This window comes from Protomyctophum parallelum (genome assembly GCF_964188405.1).
Source record: "Protomyctophum parallelum genome assembly, chromosome: 11".
Taxonomy (NCBI): domain Eukaryota; kingdom Metazoa; phylum Chordata; class Actinopteri; order Myctophiformes; family Myctophidae; genus Protomyctophum; species Protomyctophum parallelum.
This window is the reverse complement of record NC_139707.1, coordinates 47040546-47060974: the sequence shown is the minus strand read 5'-3', so window position 1 is coordinate 47060974 and position 20429 is coordinate 47040546. Positions and strand designations below refer to the sequence as shown.

The 20429-nt window shown below is 44.9% G+C and overlaps 1 protein-coding gene across 8 annotated transcripts in view; it reads left to right on the top strand.

The window, feature by feature from the left end:
- The first annotated feature begins 4022 nt into the window (after positions 1–4022).
- The window catches only part of obsl1b (obscurin like cytoskeletal adaptor 1b), an 89034-nt gene continuing 72627 nt past the window's right edge, over positions 4023–20429 (top strand). For all 8 annotated transcript variants that reach the window (XM_083777063.1, XM_083777062.1, XM_083777061.1 and 5 more), the window contains exons 1-3: positions 4023–4388; positions 7774–9105; positions 16462–16731. In XM_083777063.1, coding sequence (XP_083633189.1) covers positions 8085–9105; positions 16462–16731 — 1291 coding nt within the window. In that variant the 5' untranslated portion in view covers positions 4023–4388; positions 7774–8084. The remainder of the gene's footprint in view (positions 4389–7773; positions 9106–16461; positions 16732–20429) is intronic.

The following is a 20429-nucleotide window of genomic DNA, read 5'->3' as shown; positions in this document are numbered from 1 at the left end:
AACAGCTGAGGGGTCAGCATCGCCCACGTTCAGCCCCAGGTCCACTAAACAGCTGAAGGGTCAGCATCGCCCACGTTCAGCCCCAGGTCCACTAAACAGCTGAGGGGTCAGCATCGCCCACGTTCAGCCCTGCAGGTCCACTAAACAGCTGAGGGGTCAGCATCGCCCACGTTCAGCCCTGCAGGTCCACTAAACAGCTGAGGGGTCAGCATCGCCCACGTTCAGCCCCAGGTCCACTAAACAGCTGAAGGGTCAGCATCGCCCACGTTCAGCCCCAGGTCCACTAAACAGCTGAAGGGTCAGCATCGCCCACGTTCAGCCCCAGGTCCACTAAACAGCTGAGGGGTCAGCATCGCCCACGTTCAGCCCCAGGTCCACTAAACAGCTGAGGGGTCAGCATCGCCCACGTTCAGCCCCAGGTCCACTAAACAGCGGAAGGGTCAACATCGCCCACGTTCAGCCCTGCAGGTCCACTAAACAGCTGAGGGGTCAGCATCGCCCACGTTCAGCCCCAGGTCCACTAAACAGCTGAAGGGTCAGCATCGCCCACGTTCAGCCCCAGGTCCACTAAACAGCTGAGGGGTCAGCATCGCCCACGTTCAGCCCTGCAGGTCCACTAAACAGCTGAGGGGTCAGCATCGCCCACGTTCAGCCCTGCAGGTCCACTAAACAGCTGAGGGGTCAGCATCGCCCACGTTCAGCCCCAGGTCCACTAAACAGCTGAAGGGTCAGCATCGCCCACGTTCAGCCCTGCAGGTCCACTAAACAGCTGAGGGGTCAGCATCGCCCACGTTCAGCCCTGCAGGTCCACTAAACAGCTGAGGGGTCAGCATCGCCCACGTTCAGCCCTGCAGGTCCACTAAACAGCTGAGGGGTCACCCCACATCACCCCTCCTCTGCAACATGTACATGTACCCCACATCACCCCTCCTCTGCAACATGTACATGTACCCCACATCACCCCTCCTCTGCAACATGTACATGTACCCCACATCACCCCTCCTCTGAAACATGTCCAAACCATCTCAACCTCGCCTCGCTTGTCTTATCCCCAAACCTTCTAACCTGGAGCTGGTCCTCTAATTCAGTCATTTCTGATCCAGTCATCCAGTCAATCCTTGTCACTATAACGAGAAAGATTGGCCTGCCGTGTCTTCGTTCAGTGCCACCGCTCCCAAGCCGTACACTATACAGCGTGGCTGGTCTCACTTTCCTTTGGGGTCACGGTCAGTGGGTCACATCACTCATGTAGACATCAAGACGGGTTTGTTTGTCACCACTTGCAGGTACAGGCAGCTAAATGTAGGCATGTTGACGGCTGAATCAGTCGCCAGACACGGCCAAAGCATTTCCGGGGTGGTCCCCCCAGCCAAAATAACCCGTTGAGAACCCCTGGTTTTTAGGCAAACAAAGACACAAATGGCTTAAAATCTTATAGACTGCTCGGCAACGCGTTGTCGAGTGTAAAACTCTTCCTCATACAGTATATATATGTCAACCTGCATTGTTGACATAAGCCAACTAACACCTTGTTTTTGTTACCTTGGTTAAAGAGCATATGCTATTATTATCGCCGTCTATTCTGCTGCAACATTACTGAGACATGGACCCTCACAGCACAACAGGATGGAGTCGACACAAGAATGCTACGAATGGCACTAGGTGTCACATGAACGGACCGCATCAGAACTGTGCATGGACCTCTATGGGGATCTACCACGGGTCACGGACAAAGTCAGAGAGTGAAGGATGAGACTGGCAGGGCACTGCGTCAGGCACCCAGAACTAGAGGCTGGCAGGGCACTGTGTCAGGCACCCAGAACTAGAGGCTGGCAGGGCACTGCGTCAGGCACCCAGAACTTGAGGCAAGTAAATGGACTCTATGGTACAGTAGCTGACAACACTGTGGAGCTCAAGATCCTGATGCTGGATAGGAAAGTGTGGAGGGAGTCCGGAGTTGGTGTTGGCTATAGAACCTCACTCTCGCGGTAACAACTAACAACTATACTTCAGTTAAACTACTATTGCCATAGTAAGGCGAGTTCAGCCAATCGGAGACTCACGCCGCTGCCGCACATTGATTGCATTATTATTTACGTGTGGCTTCTACAGGAAAACATATACAGTAGCATCGTTTTACAAACGTAAATTAATGGGCCGTTTACCTGTAGGAATGTATGTGTTTACCTGTTTATTGCTCTGTTTCAGAGCTTCTGTTAATCGCCTATACATTGTTAATTGTAAATCTATATCGATCTTGTCGATGTAGTCAGCAATGTGGTTTTATTTCTGAAAAGCCGAAGTCAATGTCAGCATTGCATAATGCATTCTGGCTGGCAAATTGCAATTTTTTTTTACAGTATGGCCCCACATGGGAGAGCAGGGGCCGTAATCTGCATTCAAAGATTTTCCTATAAGCTTTGTCATTGGTCGATTTGCCCGTCTACTTCCTGATTGGTTAGTCATTGCGATGTTTTTTTTTTTTTTTCGACCAACGACAAAGCTTCTAGGAACATCTTTGAATGCAGATAGTGGGCCCCTAGATGTGTCACAGAGACAACACCGTTTTTGGGAGCTCTGTTGGCTGTCCGAATACCAGTAAATAAATAAATAAAAAGGTCATTACAATGTTGACATCTTATTGCTTATACTGTAGCTACTTTAACCCATTTTGGGCGGGCACCCCTTTTGGTGTTTTAAACATTATGTTATAAGTTAGCTATTGAAAAATAGCAGATCTACAAGCTCATAGCGCGCCACCGAGTGGCGCGCTACGAGCTTGTAGGTCTGCTATTTTTGAAAAATCGTGAAAATGTGCCTCAAATTTGGATTTTTTTTTTCAGAACGAACGTTTTTAACTCAAATCTTTGCTTCTGGAGAGGTCCCTGGAACAACATATTTTCAGATGGGGGTCTCGGTGGCCAATTACATATCATTTTTGGGGTCCTTGACATGAAATATTGAGTGATATAGGCCTAGAAACATAGGTATTTCAGAAAACTGTCTAAATGGGTTAAGAGGATCTGTGTCATGCTGTACGACCTACAGCAAGTCTCCCTGCTGAACAGGCAAGCCAGACCAACCTGTAGGATTCACTAGTCTCTAGTGCAACAACAACAACAGAGATCACCATCTCTGACTGCATGGCTTCCACAGACAACTGTTTGTGTGCCAGAGAGGCATCGCAGTCGTTAAGTCCCCGCACGGTGGCGGACAGGAACCATATTTCCCTGCAGTGCAGCCCCAGACATTGTAATGTAATTTATATGATGTGAGATATTACTCTCCGTTAGGTAAACGTAGGCACGAGGGAAAACAAAAACACACCGTGACTTGCATTTGTCTGAAGCGTCATGTTACAGTTGATCCGCCTTTGACAGATCTAGTCTATCCAGCATGACACTTTAACCCATTTTCGGCGGGAACCCCATTTGGTGTTTTAAGCATTATGTTATACTTTAGCAGATCTACAAAGCTATGAATTTGTAGGTCTGCTATTTTTTTTTTTAATCATGAAAATGTGGCGCAAATCTTTGGATATATATTATGACAGAGCGAACGATTTTAACACAAATCTTTGCTTCTGGGGTGGGGGTCCCTGGAACAACATATTTTCAGATGGGGGTCGGCGGCCAATTACATATAATTTTTTGGAGTCCTTGACATGAAAATGTATAAGAACCACTGACATAGAAACATGGGTTTTTCTGAAAACTGTCAGTATTTAGAAAACATTTTTTTTAGAATCGTCCTCAGGACAAAACGGGTTAAGCCATGGTACTTCTGAATAAGAGGGGATTAGTTAAGGAAGGTTTTTATAGATGTTTAGACCAGGCAGAAAGCCTGCTCTTCCTCCTTAGCTTTTTTTTATTGCAAGGTCTCAAGTAAGCTAAGCAGGCTAGCCTGCCCTAGGCCGGCCGTCATCTAAACCTATCTTTAGCCCATGCTAGCAAGTGAATGGAAGCTAGCGCCCGACTTATCTCCGCTGCTGTCATCGAGGCTGCCAGTATTTTTAGGGGACGGCAGCAGCTGCGAAAGCATTTAACGGTTCTTCCACGAACAATGACACTTGGGGTGTCTGAGGCACCGAGCGTTCACAGACTTTGGGGAACCACTGGAAAGTCGTTGAACGAGGAAGCTGGAAGCTGAAAGTGTTTTTTTTTATTTCTGTCTCCTTCCCGTTCCCAGTTGACCGACCCCCCGACTGTGTCAAGATGTCTGGACGAAGCACTCGGGACCTTTGAGGAGAGTGTTTTGGTTGATGTCTGAAAAGTGACTTGGGACATTACTCAGCTTTTCTGGAGATGGTGACTTTGCCTCCTTAGCCTCGAGGGGAGATTGCGAGTGCGGAATGTATGTTGACGATGGTTCCTGGGTACTGAAGCGAGGTAGGTCATGTGAGGGGTATGCCGCACAGCTTCACGGGGGTCAGAGGTCGTTCCAATTAAACCAGATGAGTAAACACAGGGGTTAATCTCCTCGCTTTAAACCTCCAGGGGGAATATTTCAACGCTTTGTCCAAAACAATTTAATACAATGTGTGGCCATGATATGTGAGAAATGGTTTTCACCACTGTGTCCAAATTAAATCTTAGACACTAAAATAGCCTATATGATATCACCGATATCTTATAACCAACTGGAGAGTGAGATGTAAATGCATGTTTGAGTTCATTTTATTGCAATATAAAGCCAACCCAATTTGTTTCAGAAACGATGAACATTGCTGATATTTACAGTAAAACCCATAACAAACTGTGAACATATACTCTTAGGTACAACCTAAAACCTAATGTTTCATTCGAAACACAATAGCTATCAAAGGGCTTACTGGAAAAACAAGAATGCTACGACTGTAAATACTTAGCACTATATTACTTTAAAGCTTTTTGAAAAGCTTTATGAATATATCAGCAGGATAGGAAGACAAACCAAGGGGGTGTTTGTGACACAAACAAGGATCCCAAAGCCATTGAAATAGATGGACAACACAGGTTGAACAACACATATTATATTCCTTGAGACCCACTTCTCATCCGAGGGGACAGGACTTTCTCACTGTATGTGAGCTGTCCCAAAATACATAAACCAGCCTGATGGATGACTTCTGGCGTGGTGGCAATACTTTAGCTGCTACAGCCAAATATGAGACGCAAAACCACAACACAATGTGGACCAATACATGTGGACCAATTAGCCAAATGCTAATATAATTTAAACCGACATGAAAAATAAAACATTAAATAAATAGAGCATATACAGTAGCGCTGGGAACTTTGAATTAAGGGACGACGGCTCGATCCAGCTGCTCTTTTATTTGGAAATCAAAACCCAACAGGAGGAGAAAACCAATTTTAACGTTGACATTTTAAGATGGAATGCTATACCAGGGCTGCCAACAAAGGGTGTGAGGGAGGCATGGCATATTTTGACTGCAAGGTCTCCTGGGTGGGCATGCTGTGGGTTCTGGTCTGTGTGTTTGTGTGTGTGTGAGCACGCGGGTTTCTGGGCGTGCTTTGTGATACCTGACACACACACACACACGCAGTGTTGGGGAGTATAAAGCTACATGTAGCTGAGCTACGTAGCTGAGCTACATTTTGCTGTAGCTTGTGGTATTTTAGCTACATTCATATTTGTGTACCTCGTCAAGTAGCTCAGCTACTTTTTGGGTCATTTTGCGTAGCTTAGCTACTCAAGTTACAAGCTACAATTTTGGGCAATAACATGAAATAAATATATTAATTTTGACCATTGGTTGCTGTGTTAATTATTGTACTAGAACCCCCTTTGAAAAATCAAGGACTGTTCATTTTTCTGATTGCTTTGAGGGCTGCATGTCACTGCAGCACTTGACAAGCCAACAGCTGCCTCTAATAATTGGCCTCTGATTGGCCCTGGTATCACAAATATAGGCCCAACTTTCTTTTACAGTTAAGTTACAGTTTAGGTAACTTGTGTTAAGTTAAGATTTATCATTTATGTATAGGTGTGGGCGTGTGGATATCAAGATACCATTATTATTTTTACAGTTAAGATGTGTTAACATTGACGATCAAATGCCATGTATAACAAACAGCTCCTCTTTTATTTGTGTAAGTCTCTGTAAGTCTTTTTTTTATTTTTTTAAATAAAACTCAGTTGAGAGGCATATTTCAGCTGGCATCGTGGCATGTGACTTTTTTGTAGGATATTATATGTTGTTTCATATACACGCATGTACATTCTCAATTTAACGCTGAAAAATAAAAAGTAGCTGAGCTACTTTGAGCTACGTTTTCCATGTAACTGTAGCTTTACAAGCTACATCTCTCCAGGGGTAGCTATGTAGCTTGATCAAGCTACTGCCATGCTGAGCTACTTGTAGCTTTACAAGCTACGCTTTCAAAGTAACTTGCCCAACACTGCACACACACACACACACACACACACACACACACACACACTCTCTCTCCCTCGCAAGTCTTTATTTAGGGCATACTATATTAAGCTCTTTCCCATTGAAATACAGCACCAGCTGTGTTGGCTGTGGGTCGTACGGCTGCTGTTGCAGGACCGTGTTGCCCCTCCACGGCTAGCCTGTGTGTGGCTCTCTCTCTCTCTCTCTCTCTCTCTCTCTCTCTCTCTCTCTCTCTCTCTCTCCCTCTCTCTCTCTCTCTCACACGCAGCTAGGCTACACGGCTAATTCAATTACAAGCAATGATCATACCGTGTCCATTTGCACCCAGAACATGTGTGGGGGCGTATAGTGGGTGGTAGGGGGAGGTGTACTTAGACATATAGCCTAATACAGTACAGTATATTAGGTGTTAGATAAGATTTACTTTTTGAAGTAATTTATTCAGCTTTCCCCCCCCCCCCCCCCCTCTAATTCCTCAGATAGGAGAGTTTAGAGAAATAGCAGGAAACCAAGGGCAGAGAGAAACTATGACAGGAGTTTGATTTGAAGTCGGGGTCCACTGCACGACTCACCAGGAGCGTGTTGTGGCCTGAGCCACCAGGCGTAGAGAGAAAAGAAAGCATTTTAATTTCTCTGTGGGGAAATTAGTTTGGCCACAGAGCCATGGAGCACACACTGCATCATGAGAAGGAATATTCATTAATCATCTGTGTTGTATGCAAGGGGGATAATCAGTGGGGACTCTGGGAGTGGGTCATTATTGAGAAATAAGCCGGGTGAATCTTATTTATTGATCCATTGATTATCCTACTTATTACACAGCTATTTAACGAATAAATACATTTACCCGAAAGTAAATAACACACGAAGGATTTCATTGCTTTTACGGTAATGAAACTATTCCATTAATTTATGCCAGGTGTGTCCATGTGTCACCTCGGAAAACAACGTATTGATAAAATGAAATGAATGTTGTACTTTTTTACTTGTTTACTGCACTTCCCATTTCTCACCTCAAATGTTTTCAAAAACATTCTTGAGCAATATGGTTACCTGTAAATGGCGTGTGTTTGTTTGTTTACATGGCTGCCATGTTGGAAGACAGCGGTGTGTTACTGAGTTCAGTGGCCATTGGAAGAAAAAAAAAATAACACACCGCTGAATGACCAATTAGAATCAATCATTCAACCAAGGCGTAATAAACATTATGTTATGTTACATGCAAGATAAAGCTTTCAATAAATGATGTCCAGTTTGTCCACATTTAATACATAACCTCTTTTGTGTACTTTCACATCAGATAAAAGATTGAAGCTGCTTGTATATGTTGTACTTTCAAACATATACATTCATCTATTATTTCCTTTGTCCAGGACGTTGCACGGTGCAGAAGTTTGACGGCCTTTTCCCCAGCGTGTGAGAGTGACTGCCTCTGCACCTCCTGGCCTGCCTGAGGGTGAGGTGACTGCCTCTGCTCCTCCTGGCCTGCCTAAAGGGTGAGGTGACTGCCTCTGCTCCTCCTGGCCTGCCTAAAGGGTGAGGTGACTGCCTCTGCTCCTCCTGGCCTGCCTAAAGGGTGAGGTGACTGCCTCTGCTCCTCCTGGCCTGCCTAAAGGGTGAGGTGACTGCCTCTGCTCCTCCTGGCCTGCCTAAAGGGTGAGGTGAGGCTGGCCAAGAAGCAGAGATGGACGTGTTTGGCGGGGCGCCACGTTTCCTGGCCTACCCGCGCACCGTGGTGGTGCAGAGCGGCACCGACGCCGTCCTCAAGTGTCAGATCGGCGGAGACCCGAGGCCCACCGTCATATGGGAGCGCAACAACGAGAAGATCGACCCCGAGGGACGCTACAGGGTCTTCGAGGACGGGAACGTCTACAACCTCATAATCTCGTCGGTGACGACGGAGGACAGCGGCCAGTACATATGCAAGGCCAAGAACAGCATCGGGGAGACCTACGCCGCCGCCACGCTGAAGGTGGAAGGCGAGGCGCAGGAGCTGGAGCTACGGGAGGAGAACAAGCCCCGCTTCCTCATCAAGCCCCTCTCCACCCGCGTGGGCCGCGGCGAAGACGCCGTCTTCTCCTGTAAGCTGTGGGGGAACCCGCGGCCCGAGGTCGTCTGGGAGAAGGACGGCAGGAAGCTCAACGAGATCTTCGAGAGCACGCACTTCAGCGTCAGCTACCAGGACGGCGGGTGGTTCCAGCTCAAGATCTTCAAGACGCGCGCGCCCGACGGCGGCGTGTACACGTGCAAGGCCAGGAATGAATTTGGGGAAGGGCTGGCGGGGGCCGTGTTGCTCGTGGACGCGGGCCCGGGACACGAGAACGACGAGGGGAACCGTAACGGCTACACGAACGGCCACTGGAAGGCCAACCAGGCCAAGCAGAGGAGCGGCAGGCAGATGCTGAACCGCCTCAAGGAAGGCGACACCGTGACCAAATCCACCAAGGTTAAGATGTTCGCGGTGACGGAGGGCAAGCACGCCAAGTTCCGCTGCTTTGTGACCGGGAAACCCAAACCGGAGATCATCTGGAGGAAAGACGGCAGGCTGATTCTGTCCGGGAGGCGTTATTTGTTGTACGAGGACAGGGAAGGCTACTTCACGCTGAAAGTACTGTACTGTAAACAGAAAGACAATGGAGTGTACGTGTGTGCTGCGTCCAACACTGCGGGACAGACCCTCAGTGCTGTACACCTCTCTGTCAAGGGTAAGCTTGCACACATTCTTCTCTGGCATTATTGATAAAAAAGAAATTGATAATTTTATTAGACAATAGAGCGTCGCAGTCCCTCCCCCTTTCAGAACAACGAGTGGCCCAGGAAATAAATCCCAATGCATTTTCCCCATAGGCATTTCTTAAAGTATTTATTTAAAGACGGTTACGCCGCGGACAAAGCCAACTCGGATCGTGAGAAATCATGACAATGAACACAATGTTTTGGGCCGATCAAATAATTTATAAGAAGAAAAACAAAACAAATAGTGTTGTCTCCTGCCTTTATTTTCTTCTTTCTAATGATTTGATCGGCCCAAAATATTGTGTTCATTGTCATGATTTGTCACGATCCGAGTTGGCTTTGTATGCGGCGTAACCGTCTTTAAATAAATACTTTAAGAAATGCCTATGAGGAAAATGAACGGCGATTTCTTTTCCGGGTCTCTCGAGAGGGCGGGACTGCGACGCTCTATAAGATGCAAAACAGTATACCGGATATACAGTCAAGCACAGCATTGGTCCAAAAGGACAGCACCGAAGAAAGACCTTGCTGTCTTGTTTCCATTCGGGTCCCATGCATTCATTCACAATGACAACAGTGACAACAAACACGTTTTCTCAAACACATTAAATCTACATGTACAGGTTGGAGTAGAAATACATAAATAAAACAAAAGGGGGGGGGGGGGGGGGGGTTGGTAAAGAGGTGGGGCAGCCAATCACCTTCTCTTCCTTTGACCTGATGACAGTGACAGGTGACTTTTCAGACCCTTTTTAAAGGAACCCAGTGAACCCTGCTTGTTTTGAGGGAAGGGGGGCTGAAAATGGGTGGCAAGATATACTAAGCCTCACTGAATGATCCATTGAAATTGGTGCTATCCACGGTTTATACATAATCCAGACTAGCTCTGTTCCATAGCCTTCCGCTTCGCAGAAGGCTATGCGACTTACCGGTTTGAATCTCAAATCGAAATCAGACCAGCCTCTCCTCTTTAGTGGAAATCTCACGAACGTTTGACCTACTCACCAATACAAACACGGGTTGTGTCAATAGAAAGACTACTTTCCTTAGTGGACGCACTCTGAGCCCCCCACCACACGTATAAACTGTACTTTTTGGATAAAAAGGGATTTTGTTTTTGTTTTCCACCGGAAAAAAAAAAAAAATTAGTTACTCCGCTGCGCCCTCTACTGATATTGCCCAGAGAACTGCCTCATAGAGAATATTTTTCCTCTGGTGGAAAAAAATCCCTTTCTGGCCAAAAAGTACCGTTTATACGTGTGGTGGGGGGCTCAGAGTGCGTCCACTAAGGAAAGTAGGCTTTCTATTGACACAACCCGTCTTTGTATTGGTGAGTAGGTCAAACGTTCGTGAGATTTCCACTAAAGAGGAGAGGCTGGTCTGATTTCGATTTGAGATTCAAACCGGTAAGTCGCATAGCCTTCTGCGAAGCGGAAGGCTATGGAACAGAGCTAAATCCAGACTATAGCCATTTAACTCTTAAAATGGCTGGGTGAATATAGGGTCAGTTCTTAGAGTATATATACTAATATATATACTCTAAGGGTCAGTTAGGACCTAATGGATTGAAAACAAGCAGTTGAATGTAAAAAGACAAAGACACAATAGTAAGGTCGCAGTGCACTACAGAATAGCAACACAAGACAATTGAAACTGACACACGTGGGAGGCACACGTGGGATATATCACCAATTTCAATGGATCTTTCAGTGAGGCTTAGTATAATATCTTGTGTTAGATTGATTGATTAGGATTTGTTATCACATGTTTTCTCATGGTTACAATGCAAAGTGAAGTTTGTCTGTCCTCGTGGGCCAGTCCTATATACGCACGGATGCCACTGCCTGCCTGACTGACTGACTGACTGACTGACTGACTGACTGACTGACTGACTGACTGACTGACTGACTGCCTGCCTGACTGACTGACTGACTGACTGCCTGACTGACTGACTGACTGACTGACTGACTGACTGACTGAGCAAAGAGATGAGCAATCATCTCTCCGGTATATGGGATGGGGGAAAAAAAGCTTGCCCTAAAAGAACAATGGTGCCTTGTCTGGGAACAATCACTTTTTAATTTTCTGATTACATTTTAACATCAAATAGCCTATAGCAAATAGGCTATATCTATACTGTAGGCATAATAGGTCATACACTGCAACAAATGAAGATGTTGGGGAATAATCATGTAATGGTATTTTATCAACTTTTGGGGATTATTATCACACAGTAAGCCCCATTTCCCCTACAGCAACGTTTCCACCAACCATACAATAATGGATGTCATTGCATATACAAATATTTTTTACAGACAAAACTCGTTTTACACCGTCAATAAGGATTAGTTAAAAATTGCCATGCTAACACGCTAATTAGATGCAAGTGTGTAAACAGCAACCATCTGCTAACTCAAGAGCAGTCTAAGAGAAATCCAATCCCCAGTCCCCACAGGACGATTCATTCTTCTTACATCTTAATTATCTGAAATCTGACCTCGGATATATCCATCCAACTATCTGGCCAACATCAGGCCAAGTTTTTCAGCTGGAGGTGCAACGCCGTGGCCGTACCAACGTCTGCGGAGTCACTCAGCGTGTGAAAGGTCTAGGGGCGCACATGTGATCGATGTCTCTGGGGGATGGGATCAGATTTCTCACATGGCCCATGGGGGAAAAGTCCAAATGCATTTCCCTGATAGCAAGTGTTGTCAGAAATTCAGGAAATCAACACAGTAATGGCTATACATCTCATTAAAACAATCGCTAGCATAATCATCATCATCATCATTTTTTGACCGCGGTCGAGATCATGCCACACCAGACTTCCCGGTCCATCATTGCCATCCCCAGTACCTGCTTACTGATGCATGTGTCCCTAGCGATGACATCAGGGAACGACAGTTTTCTACCTCTGGTCTGCTTTGAGGCAGGACTCCAGAGAAGAAGGGAAGATATAACCTCATTGTCAGCTCTGTAGCAGTGGCCGGCAAACTGTGTTCTTCTGGATCGGACTAGTGAAGAAACACGGAGAAGGTTGCCGTATATTAGATCAGTCGATGGGTGGCTCTTCCAAGAGAGATTTTGCACTCTCATTAGTAGGTGGGTGTAAGCTCCATCCTCTCATTAGAAGGCGGGTGTAAGTGCCATCCAGCCGTTTCACTAATTTCTTTGAAAGTGTCCATGTCTCAGAGCCATAGAGTAGCCATAGAGACGGTTGTCCTAAATATTTTTTACTTTGAACCTTACAGTACCTAAGCTGGGATGACCAGATCTTATGCATGTCATTGCAGGCTGACCAGGCCATATAGCCTACCCTTCCTAGTTTGAAAGTCCTTTTGGGAAGAAGATATTATATATATGAACTCAAACCCGAACCAAAATAGTAGTACGTAGTCATCGACAAAAGGAGTGTTGTTAAGTGTTAATAATAACATGGTTATTGTCTCCACCAGCCGAAGGCATGGGGGAGAGTATGTTTTGCACTCCGTCCGCGTGTCCGTCCGTGTGTCCGTCCGTGAGCAGCTAATCTCGGCCACCGTTAACCCGGTCGATGCCAAATTTTGCACACACACTCCCTGGATGCCAACCATGAACCTCTACCCCAAACTTTCCAGAACGGCCTGTTATAGCGCCACCAGGAGGCCGCTTTGTGAGGCCACTTTGTGCAAAACAAGTTTTTGCACAGTACACCTACAGATTTTGTCCAAACATCACGCAAATTGGTACACCGTCTCTCTAGAGCCATTCAACCAAACCGGTCTTTCAGATTTCTCAGACTCCATCCTGATTGGTTAAGATTGGCTTCCAAAATTCACAGGAGTGCTCAGTTTCAAACAAAATGCTGCAAATCATGAACACATCGCGTGATTTCCGTGAAATTGTGCACCCACATTCCCACTAGGCCCAGGACCAAATGCCACATGAACAATTTCAACTCAGCCTCAAGGTGGCGCTATAACTGGCCGAAAAGTGTTTTACCTCTAACTGCACGGATCTGTGGATAACTTTGTATGCCAACTCCCTAGAGGCCAAGGAAAAACCTTTGCCTGGAATTTTTCACATCTGCTCTTTATAGCGCCACCAGGAGGCCGACATATGTAAAACACATTTTCTATTATTACTCCTTCACATTTTATCCAAATTTCACGCAAATCGGTACACATGATCTCCATAGTCATGTGATCAAGACAGGTTTGTTTGATTTCTCATATTCCATCCTGATTGGCCACGATTGCCTCCTACAGTTTTCAGGAGTAGATTTTTACAAATCGCCACAACGCAGCGTCCGATTGCGATGAAACTGTGCACGCATATTCCCACTAGGCTGAGGAAGAATCCTGGTGGAGACCTGTGCCGATTGGCACTTTATCTAGTCTTATTTTTAATTGAGTTTTTGTCTCGTTGAGATAAAGGCCAGCACAGTTGAAGGCCTGCTCAAGAGACTGAGGGAGAGCCTGAGCATATTCCAATGATTGACTGATAAGCGCGATGTCATCAGCGAAGTCAGTGTCGGTTAGGTATTTAGTAGGATGACGAGAGCTTCTCCTATAGGGTTTATAGTTGATAGCCCTTATCATTGATATAGTATCAACTGACGTACGAAGAACAGAGAAACGAACAGAACAGAGAAACAGAGAAAGTGTGTCGCCTTGGAGTGTGCCAGCAAGGATGGGGAATGATGGTGTTTCTCCGTCAGGAGTGAGGATAGTCGCTGAGGTATTTGTGGCAACTTTTATGGCATCGAGACGATCATTTTGTCGGGGATACCATATAATTTAAGATTTTAGCATAGACAAGTGTTAATATAGTGGACAAAGTACTCAACCCCAGTACTGAGCAAGCACTGAGCAAGTTGCTCAGTCATATTTGTGCAGTATTAAAGTACTAGATCATTCAAAAGTACAAATTATTTATTACATTTATTGGTAACACTTGCTATGCATCCTATGTTTATAACGCATTATGAACACACTTATAAGACATAATATTCTCATAAGCATATATAATTATATTTAGCGCTCATAAATAATCATAATACTTTATAACCTCAATCATAACACATTATAACCTTAATCATAACACAACTTTATTATAATGATATTATATCAAGTATTATAATACTTCATAACTTGCTATGTATTCCATGTTTATAAGGCATTATAAAAAATATTATAAGACAATATAATTTTCTCAAAATACATTTTTATAAATGTTAAATGTTAAATTATTATAAAAAGTTTGTGATTATAAAAATAATCATGAACTTTATCATGACACATTAAAAAGCTTATTTGGGATGCATAGCAATTGTTACCATTATTATTATTTTTGACGGCAGTAACTGCCTTTCATAATTTCACCCCCCTCCGTATCGAAGTATTGGACAGTATTAAGATGGTGTTATTGTCTCCACCAGGCCGAAGGCATGGGGGGAGAGTATGTTTTGCACTCCGTCCGTCCGTCCGTGTGTCCGTCCGTGTGTGTGTCCGTGAGCAGCTAATCTCCGGCACCGTTAACCCGGTCGATGCCAAATTTTGCACACACACTCCCTAGATGCCAACGATGAACCTCTGCCCCAAAATTTCCAGAACGGCCTGTTATAGCGCCACCAGGAGGCCGCTTTGTGCAAAACAAGTTTTTGCACAGTACACCTACAGATTTTGTCCAAACATCGCGCAAATTGGTACACAGTCTCTCTAGTTCACATCTGGCTTTTAGAGCGCCACCAGGAGGCCGACTTTTGTAAAACACATTTTTGGATATTACTCCTCCGGATTGTCAAAAAATCCCGCAAATCGTTACACAGTATCTCCATAGTCATGTGCTCAAGACGGATGTGTCTGATATTTCATATTCCATCCTAATTGGCTAACATTGGCTTTCAAATTTTGCAGGATTGGCCTGTTTTGAACAAAAAGCCTCGAACGCAGCGTGCAATTTGACAGTATTAAGATGTTGATATTGATTTTGTATTCATCTTTTGGGCTCCAATTGCAAGTCATCGGCCCACACTAAAGTTCTGTGGCCGTTTCCAAGTTCTTCCTTCAAGACACACAAGTCATCTCCCCCCCCCCCCCCCCCCGACACTGATCTTCTCAGAACCCTTCAGAACATTTGAGTGCAGCCGGAGAAAGTCAGCTCGACCTGGCAGTCCTACAAGCCGGGACGATTTCATAAATCATATCGCACATGGATAGAACAACAAGCACACATAACTTCACCAGACCAGCTCTGGTCTGTGGTGTACTAGAAGAACACAGTGCAGTGGTCAGGGTTAATAGAATATACATCCATGTATATAGAATGATACGCCCCTATACTGTATGTATGATTCCTCAACAGGGTCCCTGGCATTATCTTTTTCAAATGGGGGTCCGTGGGCTCATTAGTGTCAATTTGGGGGTCCTTGACATGAAAAAGTTTGGGAACCACTGTCCTATAGGGTTTATAGTTGGTAGCCCTTATCATTGATATTGTATCAACTGACGTACGAAGAACAGAGAAACAGAAAAGTGTGTCGCCTTGGAGTGTGCCAGCAAGGATGGGGAATGATGGTGTTTCTCCGTCAGGAGTGAGGATAGTCGCTGAGGTATTTGTGGCAACCTTTATGGCATCGATAATTTCGTCGGGGATACCATATAATTTAAGAATTTAGCATAATCTAGCATAATAAGGACATAGCCAAGTGTTAATATAGTGGACAAAGTAATAAACCCCAGTATTTGTGCAGTATAAAGTACTGCAGTATCATTACCTGGGGGGTCATATTTTCACTCCCCTCCCCATCTAATTATTAATTGGACAGTATTAAGATGTTGATATTCATTTTGTATTCATCCTTATCCCATTCTGACCGGGCACCCATTTTGGTGTCAGCATCATGTCGTGCTTTAGCTATTTAAAAATAGCAGATCTACAAGCTCATATCGCGCCACCGAGTGGCGCGATACGAGCTTGTAGGTCTGCTATTTTTTGAAAAATCGAAGAACGACTGACATTTTTAGAATCTGATCTCGGGTCAGAATGGGTTCATCAGACCAGTGTGTGTCCGGCGGAAACCTCGTATGAATCTGATCTCAGGTCAGAATGGGTTAAAAGGCCCCAAATCACACCTTAGAAAGCATGAGTGTCTATTTCAAACACAAAGTGTTTTTTACTTGGGGGGGGGGTGGGGTCATATTTTGACAGCAGCAACTGCCTGTCATAATTTCACCCACTCCCTATCTAAGTATTGGACAGTATTAAGATGCACCCCAACTAAGAAAATACTAATCGTCAAACCTTATTGACCATACTCTGTACCCCCCCCCCCCTCCCCCCAGAGCCACCGGTGCGGTTCAAACAGCCGCTGATTGACCTGGAGGTCTGGGAACGGGACCTGGCGGTTCTGGAGTGCGAGGTCCCGGAGGACTCGGTCCCCATCACGTGGTATCTGGAGGACCGGCGTCTCCAGCCCGGGGCCAAATACGGAATGGAGGAGTGGGGAACAAAACGACGGCTGACCATCCGAGACATCGGCGTGGACGACGATGGGATTTACCTCTGTGAGATGCCCGACGGGGGGAGGAGCATCGCAGAGGTGGCTGTGAAAGGTACAACTAAGGTTTACTGAGGGGAAAGCAGGGAATCATAGCTTCAAATTGACATATTGGTTGTTCAGTTTGACCCTCCAGTTTTGGAGATATGGCTTATAGAGTAATGTCTTGCAGAGAAACAGCGAGTTCAGAAAACAGGCTTGAAAGGTTCACTTCTGTGGTCTCTAACATTACACCTAGCTAAATGTTTAAGAATTTATTTCATATTTACATGTCTTCTGTGGTCTCTAACGTTACACCTAGCTACATGTTTAAGCATTTATTTCATATTTACATGTCTTCTGTGGTCTCCAACATTACACCTAGCTACATGTTTAAGCATGTATTTAATATTTACATGTCTTCTGTGGTCCCTAACATTACACCTATAGCTACATGTTTAAGCATTTATTTCATATTTACATGTCTTCTGTGGTCTCTAACATTACACCTAGCTACATGTTTAAGCATGTATTTCATATTTACATGTCTTCTGTGGACTCTAACATTACACCTAGCTACATGTTTAAGCATTTATTTCATATTTAGGCCTACATGTCTTCTGTGGTCTCTAACATTACACCTAGCTACATGTTTAAGCATGTATTTAATATTTACATGTCTTCTGTGGTCGCTAACATTACACCTAGATACATGTTTAAGCATTTATTTCATATTTACATGTCTTCTGTGGTCTCTAACATTACACCTAGCTACATGTTTAAGCATTTATTTCATATTTACATGTCGATTTCATCTCTGACACTTATTTCAGACATGCTCTAGTCTAGTATGTGAAGAGCCTGTGCTATAAACTCATTTTGAAAACAAAATATATATAAGTTTTTATCCTCTGGTGAAAAGCTGGAGTTTGCGCGATGGCAGTCTCTCAGTCAAATCTGGTCACATTTAGTATTCGGAGATGGTGAAATTGTCTGGCTACGCGAGACTACCAACACACTCACGTGACGTCGACACCCTTCCCATTCGCACTAGTAGCACATAGCTAGGGCTATAGGCCATAATAGGTCACTGTAGCTAAAATAATAGATCAATAATAATGAGTTATGATATTAACTTAATTCTTGTCAAATTATATAGTAGCACAGCTAGTATACACTCTGACTACCGGGGTCTTGTTGAACAAGATGGGCCAAGAGTGGTGTTGGTGAAGGTGGTCTTGTTGGTGGTGTTGTGGGGGTCTTACAACTGACATCATCTGTACAGAATGTGGGCAGAGGGTTATTATGCAACATGGCCACAGGTGTTTGTTGCGACTGACATGGAGGAGTGGAGGAGGGCCAGCGCAGCGACAGGTGACAGGCAGCGCTGCACCATAACCCAGGCAACAGTCTGAAGGTCATTAACATTTATCCCATTCTGACCTGAGATCAGATTCTAAAAATGTCTATTACATCCTGACAGTTTCATTATTAACCCATTCTGACCTGAGATCAGATTCTAAAAATGTCAGTCGCTCTTCGATTTTTCAAAAATAGCAGACCTACAAGCTCGTATCGCGCCACTCGGTGGCGCGATATGAGCTTGTAGATCTGCTATTTTTAAATAGCTAAAGCACGACACGATGCCGACACCAAAATGGGTGCCCGGTCAGAATGGGATAAATGACCGCAATATGCAGACGACCGTATCACAGGTGTACACAATAACACACAGAGAGTTGCTATGGTGCTTTTCCACTCTGCATGGTCTCGGCTCCATTTGACTCAGTCTGCGCTCCACTCACTTTACTTAGCTTCCCACTGCAGATGGGACCCGAGTCCTGTATGCAGTGTACACATAGAAACCCACATTAGCCGCCGCTATTCATTGGTGCAATGTGTGGATCATGGCGGCTGCCACATTAGCACGGGCAAGCTGTACACGTGCCTCCTAAGTCCTAACGCACGTTTGGTATGCCCCATGTATGTCTATTGTCTATTGAAGCAGGACGTCTTTAACCAAAAAGAAAAAGTCTTCTGAAAGAATATGTATTCAAAGATTTGTGCCACATTTTCACGATTTTTCAAAGATAGCAGACCTACAAGCTCGTAGCGCGCCACTCGGAGGCACGCTATGAGCTTGTAGAGGATATTTTGTTTAATAAAAAACACTTTGAGTTTATATGATTCTTTTATATTTTTGCATTGGTCTCCTATATAAAGCCGTGGACACTGACTAGGCTGTGTCGAGGCTGCATGGGGTGAAGTATTCCTTTAAAGCAGCACCATATGTATGTAGTTTGGGGTATCAGTGGCCACTTTGGACACACACAACATGGCAGCAAACGTCTTTGACTCCATTACCCAGGAGTCTCTGTAAGCTTGTCCACCGAGGACGTGCTGTGTGATTGGCGAGTTGCCTTGGTGCCTTGTGGCAAATGCCAGGATGAAACTCATCGTCTCCCCTATACTGTACATAGTAATACTGTATGGTCAAACCCCTAGCAGGGACCCTCCCTGAGTCTACTCTATGCATTTATGGAAGGATGATTGTTATTGCTTAAACATGTATACCTTTATCATTTTGTGCGACATAATTAAGCAATATTACACGAGAGGGTGTGGTTTAACGTGATTATTGCCACGACAGTGATGCGGTCAGGAACGAGACGTAGTCGAGTTCCGCAAGCGTCACTGAAGTAATCACGTTAAAACCACACCCTCGACTGTAATATTAAGCAATAAGCCACGAGAGGTCTCAGGTTACCGGGTATTTTACACTGCCTGGGAGCGTAGGCAGACCCGACGCGCAGCCGAGGGTCTTCTACCTCCCAGCCAGTGTAAAATACCCGGTAAGCTGGGGCCTCGAGTGGCTTATTGCTTTTCTAAAACGGTTACAAACATATAGCAATATTAAAACTATTAAATTCACAAAAGTATCTACGCTTTGTGCCACCAGAGCAAGCGACCCAGAGCCAAAACACTTCCTTGTTTTGCTCTGCAAGCGCTTGATGTATTTACGGGGCTGCCTGGAGCCACACATTCACAGTCATATGAGCCGGGCGGTGCTTAGACGCCCGCACGGCATGTGTTTGTAAAGCAATCAAGCGCTCCCCTTCCCCAGTTCAGCTACAAGGCTGCAGTTTGATACAAAGTGATTGAAGGAGTGGGTTATCGGTGAAATTTACACCGGTCACGTGACGGTAACCAGCCAATCAGAATGAAGTATTGGGACTACCCGTTTTAGAATTGCAATTATACAACAGTTACCCTTAAAACTAAGAAAACAAAATGACAGATGTAGCCACTACGACCAGAAATGTCCCAAGAAACTATAGCTAGCCACAGAGTTTGCTAGCGCTCTGGGAGAACAGAGCAGCTGAATTCTGTTTTCATTAGGTGTGGAGTGGTGTGTTCGTTTGATCCACGGCTAGAAGGCTGCTTCAACCAATCAGATTGCTTCCTCGAAACGACCTGCGGTATAATATGCTATATATATATATATAGTTGCTTATAGTGCTGCTTTAACTTCTTTATCCCATTCTGACCGGGCACCCATTTTGGTGTCAGCATCATGTCATGCTTTAAGCTATTGAAAAATAGCAGATCTACAAGCTCATATCGCGCCAGCGAGTGGCGCGATACGAGCTTGTAGGTCTGCTATTTTTTGAAAAATCGAAGAACGACTGACATTTTTTTAGAATCTGATCTCAGTTTAAAAATAGCAGATCTACAAGCTCATATCGCGCCACCGAGTGGCGCAATACGAGCTTG